At 34.7% G+C, this 27,174-nt stretch overlaps 1 protein-coding gene across 3 annotated transcripts in view; it reads right to left on the bottom strand.

Moving 5' to 3' along the window:
* ERCC8 (ERCC excision repair 8, CSA ubiquitin ligase complex subunit) overlaps positions 1–27,174 on the bottom strand; it is a gene marked incomplete at its 3' end in the record, with an annotated part of 58,029 nt that overhangs the window by 20,598 nt on the left and 10,257 nt on the right. Inside the window, exons 2-7 of one of the 3 annotated variants that reach the window (XM_079703806.1) lie at positions 22,549–22,644; positions 17,458–17,559; positions 13,743–13,866; positions 3,239–3,332; positions 1,530–1,598; positions 283–349 (exon numbers count right to left, since the gene is read on the bottom strand). In XM_079703806.1, the coding sequence (XP_079559932.1) occupies positions 283–349; positions 1,530–1,598; positions 3,239–3,332; positions 13,743–13,866; positions 17,458–17,559; positions 22,549–22,644 (552 nt within the window). Of the gene's footprint in view, positions 1–282; positions 374–1,529; positions 1,599–3,238; positions 3,333–13,742; positions 13,867–17,457; positions 17,560–22,548; positions 22,645–27,174 lie in introns of all 3 variants that reach the window. The other 2 variants (XM_079703804.1, XM_079703805.1) reach the window with 2 other exon arrangements.

Here is a 27,174-nt window from a genome sequence, read left to right as displayed (position 1 = left end):
ACAACACAGTTGTTTCATGGGTAGTACTAGTAGATTTGCATTGCTACATAGATTCTGTTGTTTTCTGTTTTACAAAGTGAGCACCTTCAAGATAGATAGTCAGGATTAAGATTACGATGCTAAGGAAGATTTCTTTTGGTGATATGAATTAAAATCTGTAACTCAATTATCTTATTTTCCAGGAACTACTTAGCAACTAAATATGCATGTAACATAAAAACAGTCTTTCCAAAATGCTTAGCATTAATTATTAACTTCAAAACCAAATAATTTGCATTTTACCTTGCAGTTGCCAAGATATACTCATAACGCGGTGACCAGGAAACTGCCAATATTTCTTGTCTGTGACCTGCAAAACAACTGTATAAAATGACTTGCAAAATATATGAAAAAAATCAAAAGGTACAGTGCAATTAATTTTGTCGGATTATGAAGAAAGCATAGACTAAATCTTAAAAATAAATGGATACAATCATGATATTTTTAACATTTATAATAATCTATATTTAAATATTAATGTGAAGTCTATGGGGCATTTCTCACAATGCTATTTTATTATAAAAGGTCTGGGTTTGCTTTGGAAAAAACATTCAGAGCAAGTGAGTCTGTCTTTTTAAATACAGGTGTTAGCCTAGCAAGTCTATCTATTAATAAGTGATATAGCTCAAGCTTATTTATCTCCACAACAAAATCCCTGCAACAAACCACCATACAAGATAAACATTCTAAAGAATAAAAATGTTCTCTAAGTTTTCAGAAAGTTATAACAGAAAAAAATTATTTTAATTCATGATTGTAAAAGGCATTTATATAAAAATTTTTATCTAGAAAGCACAAGTGATAAGTTCATAGGATAAGTGATTTCAGCATTTTAATTCACTTCTACCTAGCTATTCAAATCATATATTTTCATCTACCTAGCATATATTCATAGAAATTCATGATAATGTAAAACAAATGTTATCCATCTCACCAAGTTTTCCTGATATATTTATTATGTGTTTCTCAGAGATGAATAAAAATACTATATCTGAATTACATCCCATTTTTTCATTGTTTAGAATTAGATGATCTAATACTAATAAAAAAGTAGCAAAAATAATTTAAGCTAGTAAAACTTTACCAAAGTATTATTTCAATACCTTTTTCTAAAATATTTTTATTGAGAAAACAAGCATCTAAATATTAAGAATGTTTACTCAGCCAGAACAATATTTAAAAATGCTCATGGAGACAAATGTACTGATGTAAGTTTCATAAGTAGTTCATTTTTTTCAATGTAGAAATAACACAAGGTTTTGAGTTAGACTTTCTATATTCTTTGAGCTTCCCCTGTGGCTACTGTACATAAAAATGTCTCCTCAATAGTTTAGTTTTATAACAATAATGCACAAAAGGATCTTTATTTCTCTGCTGACTTCTAACAACTAGCACAAAATACATCAGTCATGTCACTTATAAAGAATACATTGTTAATAATGTTTCATTTTGTTGAATGGTTTACTCAAAGCAGTTGTTGTTTCAAATACCCTGTAGAATGTGGGAACAGGATCCAGACTTTAAGTCACAAAGTTGTACTTTGGGCCCTCTAGTACCAACTGTAAAAACAAAACAAAAAAAATAGTTTCAGATAATTTTACTATAAATCATCACCAAAAGAAAACAAGAAACTACCATATGAGTCATGACATATTCACTATATCCATGCAGAAATATAAAAATGTATGCTAATAACATACTTTAAATAGTTATTAATATTTATAACTAGAAAAATTCATTTTATTTTAATAGCTTAGCTTTTCCATGTTAATGATATACTTCCAATCACTAGTAACAGATTCACAGAAACTCTGGACACAGACTGAGTGGACCTCAAAGAAAAGTTAGTGCCCAAACTCTTTAAAGATGAAGCAGCTGACTGATGTCTGGAGGTGAGGAGATTCATGAAGTGCCACAGAAATAATATCACAGGGACCTGATACCTGATATGAGAAAAACATTTTTTCTTCTTCACACATGAAAATTTTTGTTGCAGGTGCTTTCATAAAAATGGATGTTTAATTTGAATCACACATTCTAGAGAAAAGGAAATCATTTCCTTGTTTTACTGTGTCAAAATGAAAAAGCTGCCAAATTTTGTTCACGTAAAATCTTTGAAAATTTGCTGGTTTAAAAGTAACTCTTTCATGTACCGCAATGTTCATTGCAGCTCTATTTACAATAGTCAGGACATGGAAGCAACCTAAGTGTCCATCGACAGATGACTGGATAAAGAAGATGTGGCCCATATATACAATGGAATATTACTCTGCCATAAAAAGAAACAAAATTGAGTTATTTGTTGTGAGGCGGATGGACCTAGAGTCTGTCATACAGAGTGAAGTAAGTCAGAAAGAAACAAATACCGTATGTTAACACATATACATGGAATCTAAAAAAAAGAAAAAAAAAGGTTCTGAAGAACGTAAGGGCAGGACAGGAATAAAGACACAGATGTAGAGAATGGACTTGAGGACATGGGGATGGGAAGGGTAAGCTGGGACGAAGTGAGAGAGTGGCATGGACTTATATACACTACCAAATGCAAAACAGATAGCTAGTGGGAAGCAGCCACATAGCACAGGGAGATCAGCTCCGTGCTTTGTGACCACCTAGAGGGGTGGAATAGGGGGGTGGGAGGGAGACGCAAGAGGGAGGAGATATTGGGATATATGTATATGTATAGCTGATTCACTTTGTTATAAAGCAGAAACTAACACACCATTGTAAAGCAATTATACTCCAATAAGGATGTTAAAATAAAAAAAAAAGTAACTCTTAAGGGAACAGAAATGTGCTTTCTTTTTTTTTTTTTTTTTTGCGGTACGCAGGCCTCTCACTGTTGTGGCCTCTCCCGTTGCGGAGCACAGGCTCCGGAGGCGCAGGCTCAGTGCCTAGCCACTCCGCGGCATGTGAGATCCCCCCCGACCGGGGCACGAACCCATGTCCCCTGCACTGGCAGGCGGACGCCCAAACACTGCGCCACCAGGGAAGCCTGAAATGTGCTTTCTTAATCTTTGAATCCTAGCCACTTTGAAACCTTTGCCCAACTTGTACAATATTCGTTAAACTGAATATAAAGAGTAATACACACTTTTTTTTAAAAAAAGAATTGTGATCTTCATCAGGGTTAAAATGTTTATATCAAAACTAACTAGATATTAAAAGGGAGAAAGTTTTCAATATGTTAAAAAACAACATATGTACAAACCTGCTACCAAACAGTGCTTGGTGGCAACTGGAGACATATGATGACTATAAACTGTTTCTTCAAAATTAAATACATCTGCAATCTAGTAATCAAAAGACATTTAAAATAAGTGTAAGTTCTAATTACAATCACAAAAGCAACAAATTTTCTATTTACTTATTTTCACACTGTTAGCAATTTTTAAATTGACTGTTAGCAATTTATTTATTTTTCTCTAATAAATCCCAGAGATAAAGACAAGACAACCACTTGGTTCACCATCTTCCCTTCCGCTCCATTCTGAAGGACTCCAGTATCTACACAGACGATCTAGCCAGTACTCTGCCTCTCAGTGCCATACAACCTCAGCTACCACACCCAGGACATTCTCATCACCTAGAACTGCTTCTCCTTTGCAATCACCTATTTCAGTTATATATGACCAAATTTTATATCATTTCTGCTCCCCCCCGCCTAGCTACCTACAAGACACCCCAATAAATCCCAGAAGTCCTATCAGTTTCTTTCTTCACTTCTTTTCCTTCTTCAGCTTGGATTCCAAGTTTCAATACTTCAACTGCCAATATCTTTGATGTTATCATTGCATTTGTCAAGACCTCAACCTGACTCCAAATGTCTGCCTTCCGTGTACCCATATCCAGGTTTAACTACACCAGAGGTCAGCAAACTTCTTCTGTAAAGGGTCAGATTGTAGGCTTTGAGAACCAACTACTCATTTCTGTCACTGTAGTGTCAAAGTGGCCACAGACAATAAATGAGCATGTCTGTGTTACAGTAACACTTTTTTTTTTTTTTTTTTTTACAAAAAGAGTCCATGAAAAGCCTTGGCTCAGAGCCTAGACTTGGCCTATGGGCCGCAGTTAGTCGACCTCTGCCCTATACAGGTGAAGAAAATCTTATAATAGAGAAGACTAGTATCACTATAAAAGATCATTCATCTCAACTGGGCTTTAGTACTGACTGCCGGTCCTACAATTTCAATAGCGTTGTCTACAATATTTGCAGCTATTTCAAACCTTCTCCACTCTCCACAAAAATCGCCACTTCATCACTATAGGTGATCTGATCTTTCATTCCAAAGAGAAAACAGGAGCCATTCAATGAGAATTTCCTTATTGTCTTAACAACAAACTTATAAACACATTTGCTTCATGAAAAAAATGATCATGAAAAAAATGATCCTTCCTCTTATTTAAAGTTAATTTCCCTACCTGTGTTCAGATCACTTTCAGCACTGTCAGAAATCTCACCCTATACATTATTGCCTCTATCTCCCGAGTATGTATAACTGCTCTCTCCCTACTGGCTCGTTCCCATCAGCACTAAAACATGTTCAAGTCTCTTTCATTGTAACAGCACTCCCCTCCCCAAGACAAAAAAAAACAAAATCCTTTTCACCCAAATTCCTCCTAATTAATCTTCTTCCTCCCCCTTTAAATCCAAATTTTGGCTGTCTCTAATTTCTTATCTCTTATGTATTTCTCAACTCACTGCAAACTTATTTTTTATCTCCACTACTCCCGCTCTCACCACCCTGCCAATACCACTGATAACCTTCTATCACCAAATGTAGTCTTTCTTACCTAATCTGTCAGTAGCATTCAACACAGCTGACTATTCTACCTTCGTTAAGACAATCTCTTCCACTGGCTTCCATTATATCACATACTCCTGATTTCCCTCTTATTCTCTCTGGCTAGGCCTTTTCATTGTCTTCTGCAGGCTTTGTTGTTCCTTCTCCTGTCCTATGAATCTTCCTCAAGGTTTAGTTCTGTGCACTCCTCTCTTCAACTGCCACCTATATCCTAGTGACTCACAAATCTATATTTTCAGTTTAGACCTCACTCCCGAATTCCACCTAGGTATAGCTCAATTCCTGGATTATCTCCACTTGGCTCTACACCTTAAATAGAGAAGACTCCAGAGAAGACACTCCTCTAAGCCACATAGCCACATCATATGCTCAAGCTATTAAAACATGCTCATGGAAAACTGAGATGAAGGTATGAAAAGTACCTCATATATACGTTAATAGGAAAAACTAATGATGGGAGTAGACGATGGAGAAAAGGACAGTATCTTCCCTTCCTTATTTTTCTTTATACATAGCAGATGCACAGCTGTTTCTTACTGAATGCGTTTCAAATTTATTATCAATAAAATACTGTCATACCTTTATTTCAAACAGAATTATGAACTCATGGAATACTGTTTTAAGTTAGCAAAACATTTATGTTTTAAAGAAAATTTAAATCCAAGGTGTCAGAGTTTTAATAGAAGTCAATGTTAAGGAAAGAAAAGCTGTGACAAAGCGAAAGAGAGGCATGGACATGTATACACTACCAAACGTGAGGTAGATAGATAGTGGGAAGCAGCCGCAGAGCACGGGGAGATCAGCTCGGTGCTTTGTGACCGCCTGGAGGGGTGGGATGGGGAGGGTGGGAGGGAGGGAGATGCATGAGGGAAGGGATGTGGGAACGGATGTATATGTATGACTGATTCACTTTGTTATAAAGCAGAAACTAATATAAAAAAAAAATAAAGAGTAAAAACAAAAAAGAAGTCAATGTTAAGGAAAGAAAATGTAAATGTATGGCTTATTAATTTTTAATTAATTAAATTAAAAAATTTTAATTAAAAGCCATGCTTTTAAATGAAGTGTAACATACAGAAAAGTACACAAAAATCATAAGTGTACAACTCAATTAATTTTCACAAAGTGAATTTTCACAAAGTAATGACCACCTGTATTGAAAAACAGAACATTACGAACATTACAAATACCCCAGAAGGCTCCTTAGAACCCCCCCCCCTTACAAATCTCACCAAGAAAGATAACCATCATACAGGCCTCTATCATCATTAGGTCAGTTTTGCCTATTTTTGAACCTCCTGTAAAGGGAATTATATATTAGGCACTCTTTAGTTTTTGGTTATTTTATCTAATATTATATAAGATTCATACATTTTGTTAATACAGAAGTGTTCCCTTGTCATTGTAGGAGAGTACTCCGATGTAAAATTTGCCAGATTTCATTTGGCTGTTAATGGACATTTGAGTTGTTTCCAGTTTTTGGTTATCATCAACAGTGCTGCTATGAACATTCTCACAAATATCCTTTAGTACACATATGCATGCATTTATATACCCAAAAGTGTAACTGCTGGGTCAGAGGATATGCACATATTTGGCTTCAGTCAATACCAAATATCTGTACCAATTTGTGATCTCATCAGCAACATATGTAACTGTTATCATCAACCTCTTTTAAGTTTGGCCATTCTGGAGGGTACAGAGAGGTATCTCATTATGTATTTAAATAACACATCCAGGTGCACAATTAACAAAGTTGAACACTTTTATTTATTGGCTATTTGGATATCCTCTTTCTTGAAGTGCCTATTCAAGTGTTTTGCCTATTTTTCTATAGGACTGTTTTAATTTTTGTTGATTATATAATCTGTACATCAGTCCTTTTTCAAACATATGCATATGTCAGATATATCATCTCCCATTCCATGGCTTACCTTTACACTTTTGTAATAGTGTTTTTTGATGACTAGAGATTCCTAATTCTAATGTAGCTCAATTTATCTATCTCTGCCTTTTTGGTTTGTAGTTTTTGTGTCTTTAACTGTCATAAGCCACAAACACATTTTCTTTTTTCATCTTTAAGCTGTATCATTTTATCTTTCACATTTATACTTGTAATCCACCTGAAATTGACTCTTGTGTCTGGTGTGAGGTAAGGGTCAAAACTAGTTTTTAAATATGGATACCTAGTTCATCCAGCACCATTTATGGAAAAGGTTATCTTTTCCCCAATTCACTGCAGTGTTATTTTTATCATAAACCAAATCATTATACAGCTATGGGTGTGTTTCTTGATTCTCTATCCTGTTCCCCTGTGTGTGTTTGTTTTCACTTGTACCAATATCACACTGCCTTGATTAGTGTAATTAATTTACAGTAAAGTCTTGGTTACAGGTAGTGAAGTCCTCAAGCTTCATTCTTCTTCAAGAGCGCCTTGTCCCTCTGCATTTCCATATATATTATACATTAGAATTACCTAGTCAATTTCCACAAAAGAATTCTGCAAATATTTTGATCAGAAATGCATTGATTCTATAGATCATACTGGGTAAAATCATTATCTTTATAATATTAAGCCTTCTAATTCTTTTCTTTCTTCTTCTTTTTAGAATTGAGGTATAGTTGATATACAATAACAAAGTGATTCACAGTTTTTAAAGGCTACATTCCATTTATGGTTATTATAAAATATTCGTTGTATTTCCTGTGTTGTAATATATATCCTTGTACCTTTCTTATTTTATACATAGTAGTTTGTACCTCTTAATCCCCTATGCCTATCTTGCCCCTCTCTCTTTCCCTCTCACTGTGGTAACCATTAGTTTGTTCTCTATAACTGTGAGTCTGTTTCTTTTTTGTTATATTCACTAGCTTGTTGTACTTTTTAGATTCCTCATATAAGTGATACAGTGTTTGTCTTTCTCTGTATGACTTATTTCACTTAGTATAATACCCTCCATGTCCATGCATTTGATGCAAATGGCAAAATTTTGTTCTTTTTTATGACTGAGTAGTATTCCATTGTATACACTGCATCTCCATTATCCATTCATCTGTTGATGGGCAGTTGGGTTGCTTCCATATCTTGGCAATTATAAATAATGCTGCTATGAACATTGGGATACAAGTATCATTCTGAATTAGTGCTTTAGTTTTTTTCAGATAAATACCCAGGAGTGGAACTGCTGGGTCATAGGGTAGTTCTATTTTCAGTTTTTTAAGAAATCTCCATAATGTTTTCCTCAGTAGCTGCACCAATTTACATTCCCACCAACAGCACCCAAGGGTTCTCTTTTCTCCACATCCTCACCAACATTTGTTATTTGTGGTCTTTTTGATGATAACCATTCTGACAGGTGTGAGGTGATATCTCATTGTGGTTTTAATTTGCATTTCTCTGATGATTAATGATGTTGAGCATCTTTTCATGTGCCTCTTGGCCAGCTGTATGTCTTCTTTGGAAGAATGTCTATTCAGGTCTTCTAACAATCTTTTAATCAGGCTTGTTTTTTTGATGTTCAGGTGTATGAATTGTCTATATATGTGAATATTAACCCCTTATCAGTTATATCATTTGCAAATATTTTCTCCCATTCTGTAGTTTGTCTTTTTGTTTTGTTTACGGCTTTTTTTGCTGTGCAAAAGCTTTAAGTTTAATTAAGTCCCATCTGTTTATATTTGCTTTTATTGCTTTGCTTTAGGAGATAGAGGCAAAAAAAAAATTGGTATGATTTATATTGAGAATGTTCTGAATGTTCTGCTTTCTTTTAGTTTAATGGTTTCCAGCCTTACGTCAAGGTCTTTGATCCATTTTGAGTTTATTTTTGTATATGGTGTTAGAGAATGTTTTAATTTCATTCCTTTACATGTGGCTGTCCAGTTTTCCCAGCACCAGTTATTGAAGAGACTCTCCTTTCTTTTCTTTTTTTGGCCATGCCACGGGGCTTGTGTGATCTTAGTTCCCTGAGCAGGAATTGAACCTGGGCCCTCGGCAGTGAGGGTGCAGAGTCCTAATCACTGGATCACTAGGGAATTGCCAAGACTGTCTTTCCTGCATTGTATACTCTTGCCTCCTTTGTCGTAGATTAATTGACCATAAGTGCATGGGTTTATTTCTGGGCTCTCCATTCTGTTCTGATCTACGTATCTGTTTTTATGCTAGTACCATACTGTTTTGATTACTGTAGCTTTGTAGCATAGTCTAAAGTCAGCAAGTGTGATTCGTCTAGTTCTGTTCTTTCCGAAGATTGTTTTGGCTATTCAGGGTCTTTCGCTTTTCCATACAAATTTTAAAATTATTTGTTCTAGTTCTGTGAAAAATGCCCTTGGTATTTTGACAGGGATTGCAATGAATCTGTAGATTGCTTTTGGTTGTATGTTCATTTTAACAATGTTTATTCTTCCAATCCATATACACAGTATATATTTCCATCTGTTTGTGTGTTCTCCAATTTCTTTCATCAGTGTCTTATAGTTTTCTGAGTACAGTTCTTTAACTTAAGTAGATTTATTCCCAGGTATTTTAATTTTTGATGCGATTATAAATGGAATTGTTCCTTAATTACTCTTTCCGAAAATTCACTGTTAGTGTACAGAAATGCAACAGGTTTCTGTATATTAATTTTGTTTCTGGCAACTTTACTGGACTTCATTGATGAGCTCTAGTAGTTTTCTGGTGGTGTCTTTAGGATTTTCTATGTATAGTATCATGTCATCTGCAAACAGTGACAGTTTTACTTCTTCTTTTCCAATTTGGATTCCTTCTATTTCTTTTTCTTCTCTGATTGCCATGCCTAGGACTTCCAAAACTATGTTGAATAAAAGTGGTGAGAGTGTGAATGTGACATATCCCACCATTTATTTAGGTCTTAATTTCTCTCAATAATATTCTATAGTTTTCTGTGTAGTGTTGAGAGGTCCTGTACACTTTTCAATTTCTTACTAGGTATATGATGACTTGTGCTGCAATTATAAACTATATTACTCTTGAAATTTCATTTTATAATTCTTTGTGCCTGGAATTCAGATACAACTGACCTTATATTCAGCAATTTTTCTTTTTTTTTTCCTGTGGTACACAGGCCTCTCACTGTTGTGGCCTCTCCCGTTGCAGAGCACAGGCTCCGGACGTGCAGGCACAGCGGCCATGGCTCACGGGCCCAGCTGCCCCGTGGCATGTGGGATCCTCCCGGACCAGGGCACGAACCCACATCCCCTGCATTGGCAGGTGGACTCTCAACCACTGTGCCACCAGGGAAGCCCTATATTCAGCAATTTTGCTGAATTTTCTTATATTATAATTTGGCTAAAGTTTCCTTTGGATTTTCCATGTTCGTAATCATGTAATCTGTAAATGCCAGTTTAAGGAATTTCCCTTTTATTCCTACTATGTTAGGAATTAAAAAAAATCATGAATGGGTACTGACTTATATTAAGAAGTATTAAATATTTTCCTCAATAAAGTGGGTATAGAGAGAATGTACCTCAACATAATAAAGGCCATATATGACAAGCTCATAGCTAACATCATACTTAACAGTTAAAAGCTGAAAGCTTTTCCTCTAAGATCAGGGAGAAGAGAAGGATGCCCACCCTTGCCACTTTTTTCAACACAGTGCTGGAAGTCCTAGCCAGAGCAATTAAGCAAGAAAAAGAAATAACAGGCATCCAAACTGGAATGGAAAAAGTAAACCTGTCTCTATCTGCAGATGAAATGATATTATACATAGAAAACCTTAAAGACTTCACCAAAAAACTGTTAGAATAAACAAATTCAGTAAAGTTGCAGGATTCAAACTGTTAAAAAAATCAGTTGCATTTCTATACACTAATGAACTATCAGAAGGAGAAATTAAGAAAACAATCTCATTTACAACTGCAGCATAAAGAATAAAATACCTAGAAATAAATTTAACTAGGGAGGTAAAAGGTGTACACTGAAAACTATAAGACACTGATGAAAGAAGCTGAAGACACAAATAAATGAAAAGATATTCCATACCAGTGGATTGAAAGAATTAACAATGTTAATATGTCCACAGCACCCAAAACAATCTATAAATTCAGTGCAATCTCTACCAAATTCTCAATGGCCTTTTTTCTAGAAATAGGAAAGAATAATCTGAAAATTTGTATGGAACTACAAAAGACCCCGAACTGCTAAAACAACCTTGAGAAAGAAGAACAAAGCTAGAGGCATCACACTTTCTGATTTCAGACTATACAGCAGTCCCCTTCTTATCTGTATTTCACTTTCCTCGGTTTCAGTTATCTGAGGTCAACTGTTGTCTGAAAATACTAAATGGAAAATTACAGAAGTAAAAAATTCATAAGTTTTAAATAATACACTGTTCTAAGGAGCATGATAAAAGCTTGCTTGTCCCACCTAGATGTGAATCATCCCTTTGTTCTGTGTATCCATATCATATATGCTACCCACACATGAGTATAGGAAAAAATATAGTATATACAGGGTTGGTATATACTATAACCACAGTAATTTGATAGTATCCGTGGTTTCAGGCACTCAGTGGGGGTCTTGGAATGTATCCCACATGGATAAGGGGGGACTACTGCATTACAAAGCTATAGTAATCAAAACATTATGGTACTGGCATAAAAACACACACAGATCAATGGACCAGAAAAGACAGTCCAGAAATAAACCCAGGCATGTATGGTCAATTAATTTATGACAAAGGAACTAAGAATATACAATGGGGAAAGGATAGTCTCTTCAATAAATGATGCTGGGAAAACTGAACAACCATATGCAAAAGAATAAACTGGACCACTATCTTACACCATGCACGTAAATTAACTCAGAATGGACTAAAAACTTGAACGTTAAGACCTGAAACCATAAAACTCCTAGAAGAAAACATTGACAGTGGTCTTAGTGAAGACTGTTTGGATTTGATACCACAATCAAAGGCAAAAAAGCAAAAATAAACAAATGGAACTACAGCAAATTAAAAACCTTCTGCACAGCAAAGGAAACCATAAGCAGTATGAAAAAGCAACCTAAAGAATGGGAGAAAATATTTGAAAATCATGATAAAGCGTTAATATCCAAAATATATGAAGAACTCATACAACTCAGTAGTAAAAAACCCAAACAATCCAAATAAAAAATGGGCAGAGGACATGAATAGACATTTTTCCAAAAATATAAGAATGGCCAAAATGAACATGAAAAGGTGTTCAATATCACTAATCATCAGGAAAATGCAAATCAAAACCACAATGAGATATCACCTCACATCTGTTAAAATGCCTATTATCAAAAAGAGATAAGTGGTGGATACGGAGAAAAGGAAACCCTTGTGACTGGTAGTGGGAATGTAAATTGGTGCAGCCATCATGAAAGACAATGTGGGGTACCTCAAAAAATTTAAAATAGAACCATATGATCCAGCAATCCCACTTCTGCATATATATCTGAAGGAAATAAAATCACTGTCTCTCTCAAAGAGATAGCTGCACCCTCATGTTTTTTGCAGCATTATTTATAATAGCCAAGTCATGGAAACAACCTAAGTGTTCATCAACGCATAAAGGGATAAAGAAGATAACACACACACACATACACCACACAGGAATATTATTCAGCCATGAGAAAGAATGAAATCCTGTCATTTGTGACAACATGGATAAACCCTGAGGGCATTATATTATATTAAGTGAAGTCAGGCAGACAAGGACAAATACTGTATAATATCACATGTGGAATCTTAAAAAGTCAAACTGATAGAAACAGTGAATAAAGTGATTACCGGGGCTGGGGGGTGGGAGAAATAGAAAGATGCTGGTTAAAGAGTATAAACTTCCAGTTATAAGATGAGTAAGAGAAGGGAGAAGTTTCATAGGGAAGGGGACCTGAGGCAGGGAACATAACACATAACATGTGTTCAGAAGGCAAAAGGAGATCAATCTAGTGGCAGTACATCATTTAGGTTGAAAAGAGGTAGAAGCTAAGGTTGAGAAAGTGGGAAGTGAGGTTATGGAGAACTTAGAATGCCAGGCTGAATTTAGACAATGGAGTCACTAGAGGTTTTGTGTTGAGACAGGATGAAACTGCTTGATTCTGATTAATTCTAGGGTAAACTTGCTGTGGAAATGTGGAAGAAAAATAATGCAGAGAAACCAGTTAGAAGTTTTTAGGAGCAGTCTAGATGTACAGTGATGGTGAGGGAAATAGAAAAGGGAAATCTGAGAGTTTGAAGGAAGAATTACTAAGATTTGAGGACTAAATGGATGTGAGGAGCCATCATGTTCACTTCAGTTTGGAACATGTTAAGTTTGAGAAGATGACACTACATTTAAGTAAGAGAGGTTCTGAAGACAGGTGGAGACATATGGGACTAGAGCTCAGGGAAAAAATCAGCATGAGAAAGAAATATAAATTTGATCAAATATAAAAACTATTATCTACTGTCTACCTTTACTAACCTATAATGTTAAAAACTCTTTTCCTTTAAGTCTTTTGGCCAATAGGAGATAAATCCAATTTTCTTCCCAACACCACTAGACCATAGTAGTTTTTGAATAATAAAGCAAATAATAATAATAGCTAATGTTTTTTGAGCACTTACTATATGCTAGGCACTGTTCTAGGTACTTTACATATATTGACCTATTTAATCCTCACAACCATTCTATAAGGTACAATCATTACCCCCTTTACAGATAAATACAGAGAGGTTCAGACAAATATCACATAGACAGTCAGCAGCAGAACCAAGATATGAACTCAAGCACTCTAGCTCTCCTTAACTACTTTACTAATTTCACATCTAACATATATGACATCTTAGCAAATAATCACACTAAAATGGTTTAGGATTAAGTTCTCATTTATCGCACAGAGCAACTTGGAAAAGTTTTTAATGTACTTACTTGTAACTTATTTGTGTCCCATACTTTCAGAGTTTTATCAAATGAGCTTGATGTGAACATGCCAGTGTCATGAGGATACCACTGTACAGTCTCCACACTATATTTGTGGACATCAGGATGGCTTCTACAAAACAGTAATCAAAATTTAGAGATAACTGATTTATTTGAGTTTCAAAACTGATACTATATTCACGAGTAGCAGTCTCAGGAACGATGATATGAATGGCCAAACCTAGACCACATCCCATGTCGTAGCTGTCTAGAGAAAGAGAACATCTAGGCATCTCTAGTTTTAAGTTTTCACAGTATGATGTGGAGGCCTGCTTCCTACTAAGGCTCATAAAATGAGAGACTTCTGATTTCAATACTATATCCTAGAGGGATCAGCCAGCTACACTGGACCACTTCATGGAGACAGTGATTTTTCCTTACTGGAAGAGATACCTATTCTGGTTTTGGATTTGCTTTTCCTGGCCATCATTTTATCAACACCACCATTCTTAGAATTGCTGCCTCACATACTTCCGTGGTGTCCCACACAGTATTGCTTCTGATTAAGAACCTTACTTATACAACAAAAGAATGCAACTGGTAGATGCCCATGAGATTCACTACTCTTATGTAACACAATACCTGTAGAATCATGATCTGTTGAAGACTCAGTTATGACATCAGTTACAATATAGCACCTTGTGATGATGTTGTGCTATCCTGAAGGATGCAGTATATGCTCTGAACCAGTGATCAACACAGTATGTGTCCTTCACTGAATCTTAATTGAAAGACACTGGCTGTTTAGGAACACTTAAGAGACAATGGTGGGACATTTGAATACCAACTGTATACTTAATATCAGGAATTATTGTAGATGTGAGATAGCGGTAGTGGGGTTATGCTTATAAAACACATTTTACCTTTTAGAGATACAAATAATTATGAATGAAATGATATCCTTCTGAGATTTGCTTCAAAATAATCCTCAGAGTAGGTGGGTAGGTTGGGGTAAAGATGAAACAAGACTGGTTATGACTGATAGCTGTTGAAGCTGGGTGATGGGTACACAGTTCATTATACTACTCTCTATTTTCATGTATGTTAGAAATTTTCAATAAGATAAAAGTAAACAGAAGACTACTGCAACCCTATGAAGATAGGACCATCATGAGTTCTGATTCCTTAAGGTGAAGGTCTGGATCACAATACAGAATAAAGGGCCTTGACACATGTGGTGCTACCTGAAGACCTCAAGCTGGCTTTGAGACAGCTGCAAAAAAGGACTGTAGTACCTATTCATATTTCCTTACTTTCTATGTCATGTATATACGTATATATTTTAACTAATTTCCTCTTTCTTTCCTCTTTTTCTTAGCTCCATTATTTTATATAGGTTAACTATACAATTGAGCCCACAGGTTGCATAATCCTGATATAAGATCACGTAAAACCAGTGGAAAAATAGACATTATCCTGAACTGGAGATGAATGTGGTAAATAAACAGACTTAGGGTCATAGCTCTTTGGGGAAGGGGATAATTACATTTTTTTGTCAAATAATGGATACTTGCATTAGGTCAGGCTGAAACTTTTTTTTTAAAAGGAAGGGTAGGTATGGGAAGAAAGGTATATACTGATATTGGACAGCCAAATGGGTGGACTGTAGTGGACATGTGCCCTTTTCTTGGCTGAACATCCAAACTTCCTTTTGGGGGGAAATTCCCTTCATTTTTTTGAAAGGTAGGGCCTTGCCCCTTGTTACATAAAGCAAAGGACTCCAGATATTCTCTTTCCCTTGCCCTTGGCAGTGGGGGCATGAACATGTGTCCTAGGCTTCATCAATCCTGCCTGGGACTCTGAACTCCAGCTAGTAATGAAAACCAAGGATAGTTAGCAATTATTCATAGCTGTGGAGTTGAGAATCTGTGTTTGTGACATGTAGCAGAACCCAAACTAAATTGTTCCTGTGGTGTGACCTTGACTGTGTTCTCTTGTCCTAGTTTCTCTTGCTTTTCTGCTCATTTTCTACATTTGATTCTTCCACCTTCCTGCCATTATGTGAGATATTAAATTTCTTTCCAATAAATTTCTGCTTAAGATAAACAGAACTGATTTCTATTTGTTCCTAAGAATCTACACAGAGATTTTCCAGTTTTAAATAAAATAAATCTTTAATGTAGTGATCACAAATAAAAGCTCATTTATATTTTAGATTTAAAAATAGGACAAAATATTATATTATTCTCCTACTATGTATGATCTGTCATTCTCATTCACATTTAATAAAAATTTGGGTACAGGAATCTTTTTGGTGCTCAGAACAAACACATTAAGTAAAGCAAAAATAAATATCAGGAAACAGTCTAAGCCACATTAACTTAGTAACAATTTTTATTGAAATTATTTTTTAAAGTTAGATTATAAAGTCTTTGAATGTAAAATGATACTTTAACTCATTTTGTGAAGATGCTTACTATATGCCCATTTACCAAAGTCATGGTTTTAAAGTTAAGAATTTGAATCTAAGAAGAAAGTCATAATAAAGTAAGATTGATGTCCTAAGCATTTACTTGACACCACACACCAGAAAAGCAAATCATAGCCACTCATGGAATAACATTACATAGCAGGTGGTATATATAAAAATATTATTTTAACAGTGTTAAAATGATAGCTAAGATAAAAATAAGACAAAGATGAATTAAACTAATTAATAACTGTCTTACACTTTAGAATTTAGATTTTTTGTTTGTTTGTTTGGTGGGAGTGGAGAGAATATAAAATGGTGTAAGCCTCTTAGGAACCAAGTTCCAGAGTACTTGAAGTGGTATCTTGTTTTGTACCAACTGTACCTATAATTATATTGCTTCCTATTTATATGGTGGCTTTACAATTTTTAATATGCTTTTTAAAAGATAGTATTTCATTTAAGTCTTATAGAAAACTTACAAGAATAATAGGGCAAGTATAATTGTCTCTAAGACAAAACAGTTTTGTCAGAGGCTCAGAGAAATAGTTTCCTTAAATCTGTATTTCCAAAGTGAAGCAGCAGAGCCAAGAAACATTTGTAAATCTCACAAATATTCCATGAACTTATGCATCTATCTAGTCCTTTGGGAACAGCTTTAATAGAGTGGTTGCTGATATGAATGTTCATGAAGTTTTTCCTCTTGAAAACATTTTTTCGACACCTATTTTCTCTGTTAATTCAAGGTCTCCTCAAAATCAGATCAAATACAGGAAATGAAAAAGAATTAAGTGATGATTATGAACAAATTAAAACAAAATCACAAAACACTTCATTAAAAACTTAAAAATAATCCTCACAAGATTGGAAAGCCAGTAGATAGTCAAAAAATTCAAGACAAAGAGAAGTATGTTAAGTTACGCAGCTTTGAGTAAATAAGAGAGGTAAGAAAGGGGTGTGTATGTATGTGTGTGTGTGTGTGTGTGTGATTGTTAGTACATTTATGGCTTCTAGCTGTTAATCTTTTTGTTCTATTAATGATAGTTGAAAAATCTAATTTGTGTTTATATTTAGCTGGAAAGACTCAAATGAGTCTTATGCTAAGTAGTCTAAAAAAACTAAAATTAGTTACTGAGGTGTGCTATGTAGGTGGAGAACAAAAAGAACATAACCAAAAGTTTTTTCATGTTTTGCATTGGATGCAAAAAATACTCAAATGTTTATAAATTCATGAATTATATTTTTAATACACACCTGCCAATGGAACACACTGCTTTACATGTGTAATAAGGTTGTCTGCTGGAGTTCTCAAGATCATAAAGCACCATCACACCATCTGAACCACCTGATAACATGCTAATAATAAAAAAAGTTCACATTAATTTATCATTTTATATAGTTCATTTATGACCAAGTATTTCTGAAAATTACTGATCTACAAACTCAAATTTATTATGCCCATAAATACAGAGTAAATCTTCATTAGTATAGGCTGAAATAAACTAAAATTTTTAATCTAGTATTTGTGGAAGAATGAGTATAGAAAGATTCAATCTGTGATCAGTTAAAATTTACCTTCATGATTCCAAAAAGAAAGGACAGTAGAAACAAGAGGCAAAAGATACTTCTTATTTAAGGAAGTGAAATATTACAAAGTCATTTTAAATGGCCTAGTTATAAATGGAATCAGACAGACCAGTTATTACTGATGCTAGCTATCTGACCCTGGGCAAGTTACTTCACCTAAGGTTTTTCCTTTGTGAGAAGTGGGACATTTTCACCTAAATCATAAAGTTGATATAAAAATAAGTCATATGCAAAGTGCTTTTATACTGCCTGGCAAAAAATAGGGGATCCATAAGTCCCTCCATTATGAATGCATTTACTCAACTCATTCTATTTTGAGCTTCTGCAATATGCTAGGCGTTATGCCAATTCAACTATGAACAAGACAGGCATGATTCCTGACTCCCCAGTTTGCAATCTAATAGGGAAAACACATACACTTGTGAATTTAATTTATATATCTATATACATAAATATTTATGCATCTATATAAAGTATTACTATTTGTTAATATTACTGCTCACCATCAATTCTGGTGCTGTCTCTATTCATTCTTGTTCTGATTTTATTCTCTGGTAGATTCTTAAGAAAGGCCTAATGAGAACAATACTCCCTGAATTCTTGTATGTTACTAATAATTAGTCCTTTTGTACTTGAAAATTAGTCTGGTTGGATATGAAATCCTTGACTCACATTTTATTTCCTTGAACATCTTAGAAAAGAAACTTCATTTCTTTGAGCATAAAGCTCAAAATCAAAGTCTGGTTACAATATGATTCTCTTTCCCTTATGTGTAGTTTCAGATTTTATTCATTCTAGGAATGTTTTCTTGGAATATAGTTTTAGTCTTTATTCCATTCTCTTCCTTTGGGTTTCGTCTCTGGAAACTCCTATTGTATGTATGTTAGATCTTCTTTGCCTATATTCTACATACATCTGTATCTCAAATACTTTTCCTTTCTCCATTTCTTTTTGATTTTTAAATGTTTCCTCTTATATTTTATTTGCTTGTGTTCCTTATGCTTTAGTCTTCATTTCTGAAACTTTCTTTTCTAATTTTTTCTTGAGTTTGATCATCTCATTTTTCAGTTTTTCTAATTCCTACTTATGTTACTCTTTCATACACTGTATCTTTTAAAAATGACTTTCAGGGACTTCCCTGGCAGTCCAGTGGTTAAGACTCTGTGCTTCCACTGCAGGAGGCAGAGGTTTGATCCCTGATTGGGGAACTAAGATCCCACAGGCCACGTGGTGCAGCCAAAAAAATAAAGAAAATAAAAAATAGAAATGACTTTCAGCTAGTTTTAAAATATTAGGTAGAGTTCTCATCTATTTTGTGGGCATATCTTTCTGGCACAACTACACTGTCTAAAGGAACATTATTCTATTTATTCTCTTTGTTCTTAAAATAATTTTGTATGGGCTTTGATCTTAACCCTATTCTTTTGCTCATTTTTATGTAAAATTAATTTTTGTAAACTTTTAAAAGGGAGGCTTTGTTTATAACAATATTTAAAATTTATATCTCTAGAACATCCCCCTCCTCTTCTTTTTAAAATAAGATGCTCAAAATATGGCAGCTAACTTTCAGAGATTTCCTGATTCTATTCACCTCCCCAATTTTTATCTGATCCATCTTTTTCCCTTGTTTCTTTCTATTGTCCCTGTACTGCTCACTTTGGATTCTATTCCAAACAGTTTCTCCTCACGTAGGGTTCTGTCCATTAGGACATCTTTAGGTGATTAGCTGGAGAGATTATAGGGCCTAAAGTACTCCAGCCCCTTTGGGTCTTACTGTGAGTCCCTTGAACAACTAGAGTACACAATCCTTTCCCAGTTTCAATGTTGTAGTCAAATTGGCTTGCTGAGCTTTTAACTAACTGTCAGTTATTTTGAGTTATCAGGTCTATTAGATGCCCCATTGGTTTTTATTGCCTCCCCTGGTATAGATGCTGATACCACACTGATTTTGTAGTTATCAGTGTTTTGCTCCCATTCATCCATATTTTGTGGTTTGTGGAGATATCTGATCACTTATATTTGTTATGAGTGTTGTACATTGGTTTTTTTATTTTGCCATCTTTAGTTTCTTTGCTATTTATAGTACAACATAAAGAGCTCGTGTCAGAAATGAACACACTTCTTTCTTCACTGAGATAGTATTGCTACAAAAAAAAATATAGCTCATCTAAGCTGTGTGCTTAGTGACTTGTACCACATTCTGGTACAAGTGCCTTATCTTGTTGTGAACCAGATACAAAGGGTTCATGAACTAGCAGCATGTCCAAGAAGCACTGATTTATAGACTTGTTTTAAGAAAAATTCAGTATCAATTTGTAGGACAATTAGGTTAATTTAACAGTACTTCTTCAAAGTTCTTTGCTCAAATAGTTCTAAATCTAATTGATGATGGGGCAGTAAAGAAAGACGGCAAGTAATGCCATGCTGAAGGTTTTTTTTTTTAATACTCAGTGTTAGCTTCATTATAAAGTTTTGTGGTTCAGCTACTCATTGTGTATACAGAGAAATCTTTGTAAATTTTAACAACTACAGCTTTTATTTTGGTTGATAACATGTTGCAGCTTGTTTGAACACAGTTTTGAGTTACATGTGTACCATAACAATTCCAAAAACATTTTCTGCATATTTGTACTTTGTGAAATACTGTTTTTTACCATGGCATTACATGTATTATCAATGTAAAAACAATTGTTTTCAAAGCTGAACTTTTAGACTTAATTTAAATTGTATTTACAATAACATAAGATGTTTCATCTTTGCTAGAATGACTTCCAAAAGCTTTCCTTTGATTACATTAATTGGGTGAAAAAAATTGAACATTATTGTAATTAACTGACTTCGTAGTTGAAGTATCTGATGGCAATGATGTTACCTAACTCTACGGTTATTACCCTGCTAATAAAGTGAACACAGTAAGAGACAGGACTTGACGTTTTTATGTGGACAAGAAAACTCGGTACCAAAGACGCATGGAATTAACTCAGAAGAATTCAGAAGACATAAAAGAAAATTCAAGCTTCACAGGATGATATACAAATGTACTTTATATAGTTGCACTTGTTAAAATGTTGTTTTCAGATAGACTTCTTCAATTAACTCCCAACTTTGGAAATAAATGCTTCTTTACAAGATTTATGTATTCTAGTTTTCATTCTGGTTTTCCGTGGTATCACTACAGCTCTCACAGTGGTTGGTAAATATTAACAAGTATTTTGAGCAAGTTACATGTGAATTGATTTTTCTGAGAAAAAGATCTATATTTAATTTTCCATTAAACATTCATTTTGTTTTTTATTTCTCTTTCCTGCCAAAAGGGTTTAATGCAAAATACAAGTCTTAGCAAACAATGAAATAAATAGTTGTAGATTTTTACTATGCAAAAAGGGGGAAAACAGGGAAACCACTGTAGTGAGAATGTTGACTTTTCTGTATATGCTATGCAAAGACTCCTCAGTCTGTTATTTCTCACACATATTTAATGCACATGTAATCTATAACTTCCCACATTTCTCACTAACTCTCCCAACTGGTAGCCTACTGTATTCATGTACTTTACAGGTCAAACAACTGATCACTACCCCAAATGACTGGCTGGAGTACTGAACATTTTTTTCTACCAGCACCTAAGACAAGACCAAAAGAAATCAGCTATCCCTTGCTGCTCATGTCTGGATTATTTTATAAGCAAATGTCCCACACCTGTCCTTAACTGGGAGGTGTTATGTTGAGCTTGGAAAAGGTCAGGAGGAAGAAAGAATTATCACAGGTCATCTTTTAGATTTAACCGTGTGTTAAAGTGAGCATTTGTTCACGGTACATGTTTCTCATATACTACTAGGTGAGACCATGACAGAGGCTGGAAATAAAAAATGGATTTCTATTAAACCTACACTGGCTTATTTTAATGTAAATAATAATATTTCATTATAATATAAAAATTGGGGGGCAAATGCTAAACAGAACATGGTAAGACAAACTTTTCTTTAGCTACTTTTACACTTGTCTTAATTATAGACCACATGAAGGGTTTTGAACTTTCTTGTAAGAGTAATGTGGGGTAGATGAGCTTTAAGTGGGGGAGATGGCACATTTTTCTAAGCACTTCAGCTGTTGGATGGAAAATGGATTGAAAGGAGTAAAAGTATAGGTGATAATGCTTTTGATTAACAACAGTGGTGGCAACCATTTACAGTATGCCATGTCCTATGCTAATCATGTTATACATATTATCTCAATTAATCTTCACAACAAACTTGTTAGATTTTGTTGTTACATTGTGTAGCTAAGGGAACTGTGAATTAGAAAGGTTAGGTAAATTGCTCAAGGCCACATAGCTGATAAATATAAAGCCAGGAGGAACTCAAACACAAGTCTAGTGTGCTTCAAACTTAATTTTCCAAAACATACTTCTGCTTTTTATATTTGTTTTCCCACTAGACTCCTTGAGAGTAACAACTCTGTTTTGAAATAGCACCTAAAGACATACCTCAACACTTACACACTCTTTGCATCCAAAAAAGTTCAGTATTTGTTGATTTAACAATGAATATATTTATATTAAAGTAGTTTGGAAATGTTTATTTGGCAACATTTCATAGGTTCAATGTTCTGTATTTATTTGAAATTAGTAATGCCAGATTTAAAATGCTACAAATTTAGAATTTTTATTAATTTTTATGAAACTTCAGAAAATTAATCTGAAAGCAAGATTTTACTGGATCTCACTTAGGAACAAAAATGATTAAATAAAAAACTTACTATCTCCCTTCAACAGGGTCAATGTCAAGGGTGTTAACTCCACTGCCATGGATCCTTTCAACATCTCTGTCTTTGTTTAACTCCAGTCCCAAAACCCTGCAAAACATAAAAATTAAAAGGAGGAAAAGGAAAAATAAAATTAAACAATAAGTAATTTAACATTAAAACGTCCTTATTTCACCAAAATTACATGGAGTCAAAAATCACAAGTAATGCTTAAAGCTCCTAACATACATCCAAAGGTATTTATAGATTATTAAAGACCTTATACAAATTTTTAAAATAACAAGAGTACTAACAGTTACATGTAAAGAATTTCTCCTGAAGTATTGTCTTAATTATCTCTTATTTAAAGGGTGTATTTTATTAATTTTTAATTTAGATAGCTAGAAACTGAAACAAATTTTCATGAACGAAAAGTTAAATTCTGATAACTTAAACTTAGCTGAGGACATCTAGTGGACAAAAGCTTAAATTACAGTTTAAAAAATTCCCTTGTTTCTTAAGCCTTATAGAAATATAAAACGAGCATGTTCAACTCAACAATTAGGCACATTTAAATAAATCAAATTAAATATAAATAAAAATGATTAACAAGTACTCTCACAAATTAAGACGAATGAAATTTCTGATATTCAATAATTATAAACCATCATTATCCTGGTGAGGACGTTATGATTAAATGAGTTGAAACATAAAAAGTGCTCATAACAATGCCCAGCATATAGTAAGTGCCTAGTGAGTGTTAACTATTAGAAATTGTCTCAATCTTTTGGATGTCAAAAAGCATTTACATTAATTTAACCAAATGATCTCTAAATTCATTAATGATCAAAATAATATTAATTTAAATAAGATTTTGCCCCCAGTTTTATTGAGAAATAAATGAACACATCATTGTATAAGTTTAAGGTATACAGCATGATGGCTTAATTTACATTTATTGTGAAATGATTACTACAATGGGTTCAGCTAACATCTATCATCTCATATAGATACAACAAAAAGAAAAAAAAATTTTCTCCTTGTGATGAGAATTCTTAGGATTTACTAACAACTTTCCTATATATCATACATCAGTGTTAACTATAGTCAATATGTTGTACATTACATCCCTAGTACTTATTTATCTTATAACTGGAATTTTGTAAATTTTGACCACTTTCCTCCAACTCCTCCTGCTCCCACCCCCTCCCTCTGGTAACCACAAGTCTGATCTCTTTTTCTATGAGTGTTTTTTTTTAAGAGTCCACATATTTAAGTGAAATCATACAGTATTTGTCTTTCTCTGTCAGACTTATTTCCTTTAGCATAATGCCTTCAAGGTCCACCCATGTAGTTGCAAATGGTAGGATTTCCTCACTTTTTGTAGCTAAATAATATTCATTCCATTGTATATATATATATACCACAACTTCTTTATCCATTCATTCATATGTGGACACTTAGGTTTCCTTGTCATGGCTATTGTAAATAATGCTGCTATGAACATGGAGGTGCAGATATCTTTGCGAGTTATCATTTTCATTTCCTTTGGATATATTCCCAGAAATGAAACTGCTAGATCATGTAGTAGTTCTATTTTTAATTTTTTGAGGGTCCTCCATTCTGGTTTTCCACAGTGACTGTACTAACTTACAAATCCCACCAACAGTGCACAAGGGTTTCATATTCTCCACATCCACTCCAGCATTTGTTATCTCTTGCCTTTTTGATAATAGACGTTCTAACAGGTGTGAGGTGTTGTCTCACTGTTTTTGCACTTCCCTGATGACTAGTGATGCTGAACATCTTTTCACATACCTGTCGGCCATTTGTATATCTTCTTCGGAAAAATGTCTATTCAGGTTCTTTGCCCATTTTTCTTTCTTTTTTTTTTTTTTTTTTTTGCTATTGAGTTGTATGAGTTCTTCATATGTTTTGGATATTAACCCCTTATTAGATAAATGGTTTGCAAATATTTTTTCCCATTCTGTAGGTTGTCTTTTCACTGTGTTGATGGTTTCTTTTGCTGTATAGAAGCTTTCTAGTTTGATGTAGTCTCACTTGTTTATTTGTTTCTGATTTTTTTTGGTAAGAGTGCTTATTCCATGTTATATCACACTGTAGTTGGTAGGTATGCAGTAACCAAAACCCATCCTATATTGGAAAAAAAGCTGTTGAAATGGACAAAAGTTTCACATCACAGCCCTGGTGTTTATTTCCTACCGTTCACAGTTTGCTTTCCTTTGGCCTAAGATCCACCCCTCCCCACTCCTCCCCACCTTTGGAGTTCTTTCACTTGTTTATTTTTGGTTTTGTTGCTTCTGCTTTAAGTGTCATATCCAAAAAATCATTACCAAGGCCATGTCAAAGAGCTTTATTCCTATGTTTTCTTCTAGGATTTTCATGGCTTCAGGACTTACATTTAAGTCTTTAATCCATTTCAAGTTAATTTTTGTGAGGGGTATAAAATAGGGGTCAAGTTTCATAAAATGAGAAGTTTTAACCTATCAAATTATCATAGTTTTTTTTAAAAAATAACTATGCACAGTGCTAGGAAAGGTACATACTGATACTTTTATGCAGTGACAGTAGCAGTACTATTAATTCTCATAAACATTTTGGAAATCATTTTAACAGTAGCAAGTGTCTGATTTAAAGATATGCAAGTTCCTCTTTTTCTCTTGGAAGACAGTTTAGCCTTAGATTCAAATATCCAGTCTAACACTTACTACTTGTCTAAACTTGATCAATAATAAAAACAGCTAATATTAATTAAGAGCCTACTATTTGCTGACATTGTAATCACTTTATTAAAGTGTAATAAATGGTAATCCTAAGTAGTAACTTTCCCAGTGGTAGATTACATTATTAAACACTTTACCTGATTATAAAACTAAGACATAAGTAATTTGCCCAAAATCACATAATTGGTTGAACTACATCTGAACTCTGACATTTTTTTCTCCAGACCATTATGCTCTTCTACCATTTCTAAACTTCAATATTTCACCAGAAAATAATATTTCACATTTTCTCCACTGAAATGTCTATTTCCTCTTAAAATATTTTTCCAACTGATGACTTTTCAAATTATAACAGTAATATTTGCTTCTTATAACAAGTAAAATAGTATCATAAAAACATGTACAAAGGGAATCATCCCTTCCTTGAGCTCCCTCTCCTAACAGTGAAAACATGGTCTCCATTATCATTAATATATTTATTTGATCAATCCCCCTGTATGTAACCAATCTCCCATCTCCACTACTACCCCATCCTCCAACAAGGATGCTGCTTACCAGGCTTAGGCTTTGATTTCTGCTTCTCTCAGCACCCTGATCAGCTGGGCTTGCCTGTCTCCACCTTTGGACTACCTCCTCAACCTGCTTAGCCAGTGAAATCTCACTTTTGGCCAACCTAATCCCTGCCAACCTAATCCCTGCCTTTTAGGTAGCCTACCTCTACCCAACCTAAATACTTTAGGTCTGAATTGTTTGGGAACCGGAAGGAGGGGTTAAGATGAAGGGAAAGGGGGAGGGTACTACAATAGGGAAACAGGGGTGGGGTTTGTGTGGAAGGAGGCAAGGTGTGCAAAAAATAGTTAAAATGGCAGGCCTGAGACTGCTATCTTTAGAAAGGGATGCTTGCAAGACTGGCCCTTACCTGCCTTCTGGGATTTCAGGAGGGTTCCCATCATTTCTGGATAAGAATGGCTCACTGTGCCCAAACTAATATTTGGAGCTAACAATGCACATTATGAATACCTACATTCCTCCTGGGAGTCTGGAATTTTGGTACATGCTAAGCAGACAGTGCCTATGTGGCCAGTTCTCAATTAAAAACTCTAGGCACTGAGTCTCTAATGAGCTTCCCTGATAGACAGCTTCACCTAAGCTGTCACAATTCATTGCTAAAGAAATGAAGCTTATCTGTGTGACTCCACTGGGAGCTTCTGCCTGGTTTCCTTCACAAGTCACCCATGTGCCTTTCCCTCCACTGATTTTACCTTGTATACTTTTGCTGTAATAAATCATAGCCATGAGTAATTTGGTACAATCGTATGCTGCATACTGAGTCCTTCCAGAGAATCCTCAAACCTGGGGGTGGTCCTGGGGACTCCCCCCACACAAAAGCATAGAAGTTGAAGGAAGAGGGGTAGGGAGAATATGGGAGAAAAGAGGGAGGGGAGAAAGTGAAGGAGAGAGGGTGAAGGGGAAAGGAGTGAAAGAGAAGAGATATGGGGGAAGGCAGAGGAAATTGGGGTAAGGAGGGTAAGGAAAAGAGTCCTTTTAACTTTTTGTTTTAACGTCTTAAGATGGCTTAAAAAATTTATTATATCCTTTCATCTTCTTCAATGATGAAACTTTCATTTTGGTTTTTTTAGGCTATGACTTTTTAAAAAAATACATTTATTTATTTATCTTATTTATTTTATTTTTGGCTGTGTTGGGTCTTCATTGCTGTGCGCGGGCTTTCTCTAGTTGTGGCGAGCGGGGGCTACTCTTAGTTGCAGTGTGAGGGCTTCTCATTGCGGTGGCTTCTCCTGTTGTGGAGCACAGGCTCTAGGCATGTGGGCTTCAGTAGTTGTGGCATGCAGGCTCAGGACTTGTGGCTTGTGGGCTCTAGAGCTCAGACTCAGTT

Source organism: Hyperoodon ampullatus (genome assembly GCF_949752795.1).
Source record: "Hyperoodon ampullatus genome assembly, chromosome: 4".
Taxonomy (NCBI): domain Eukaryota; kingdom Metazoa; phylum Chordata; class Mammalia; order Artiodactyla; family Ziphiidae; genus Hyperoodon; species Hyperoodon ampullatus.
The sequence above is the reverse complement of the archived record's forward strand: the minus strand, read 5'-3'. Positions and strand labels throughout refer to the sequence as shown.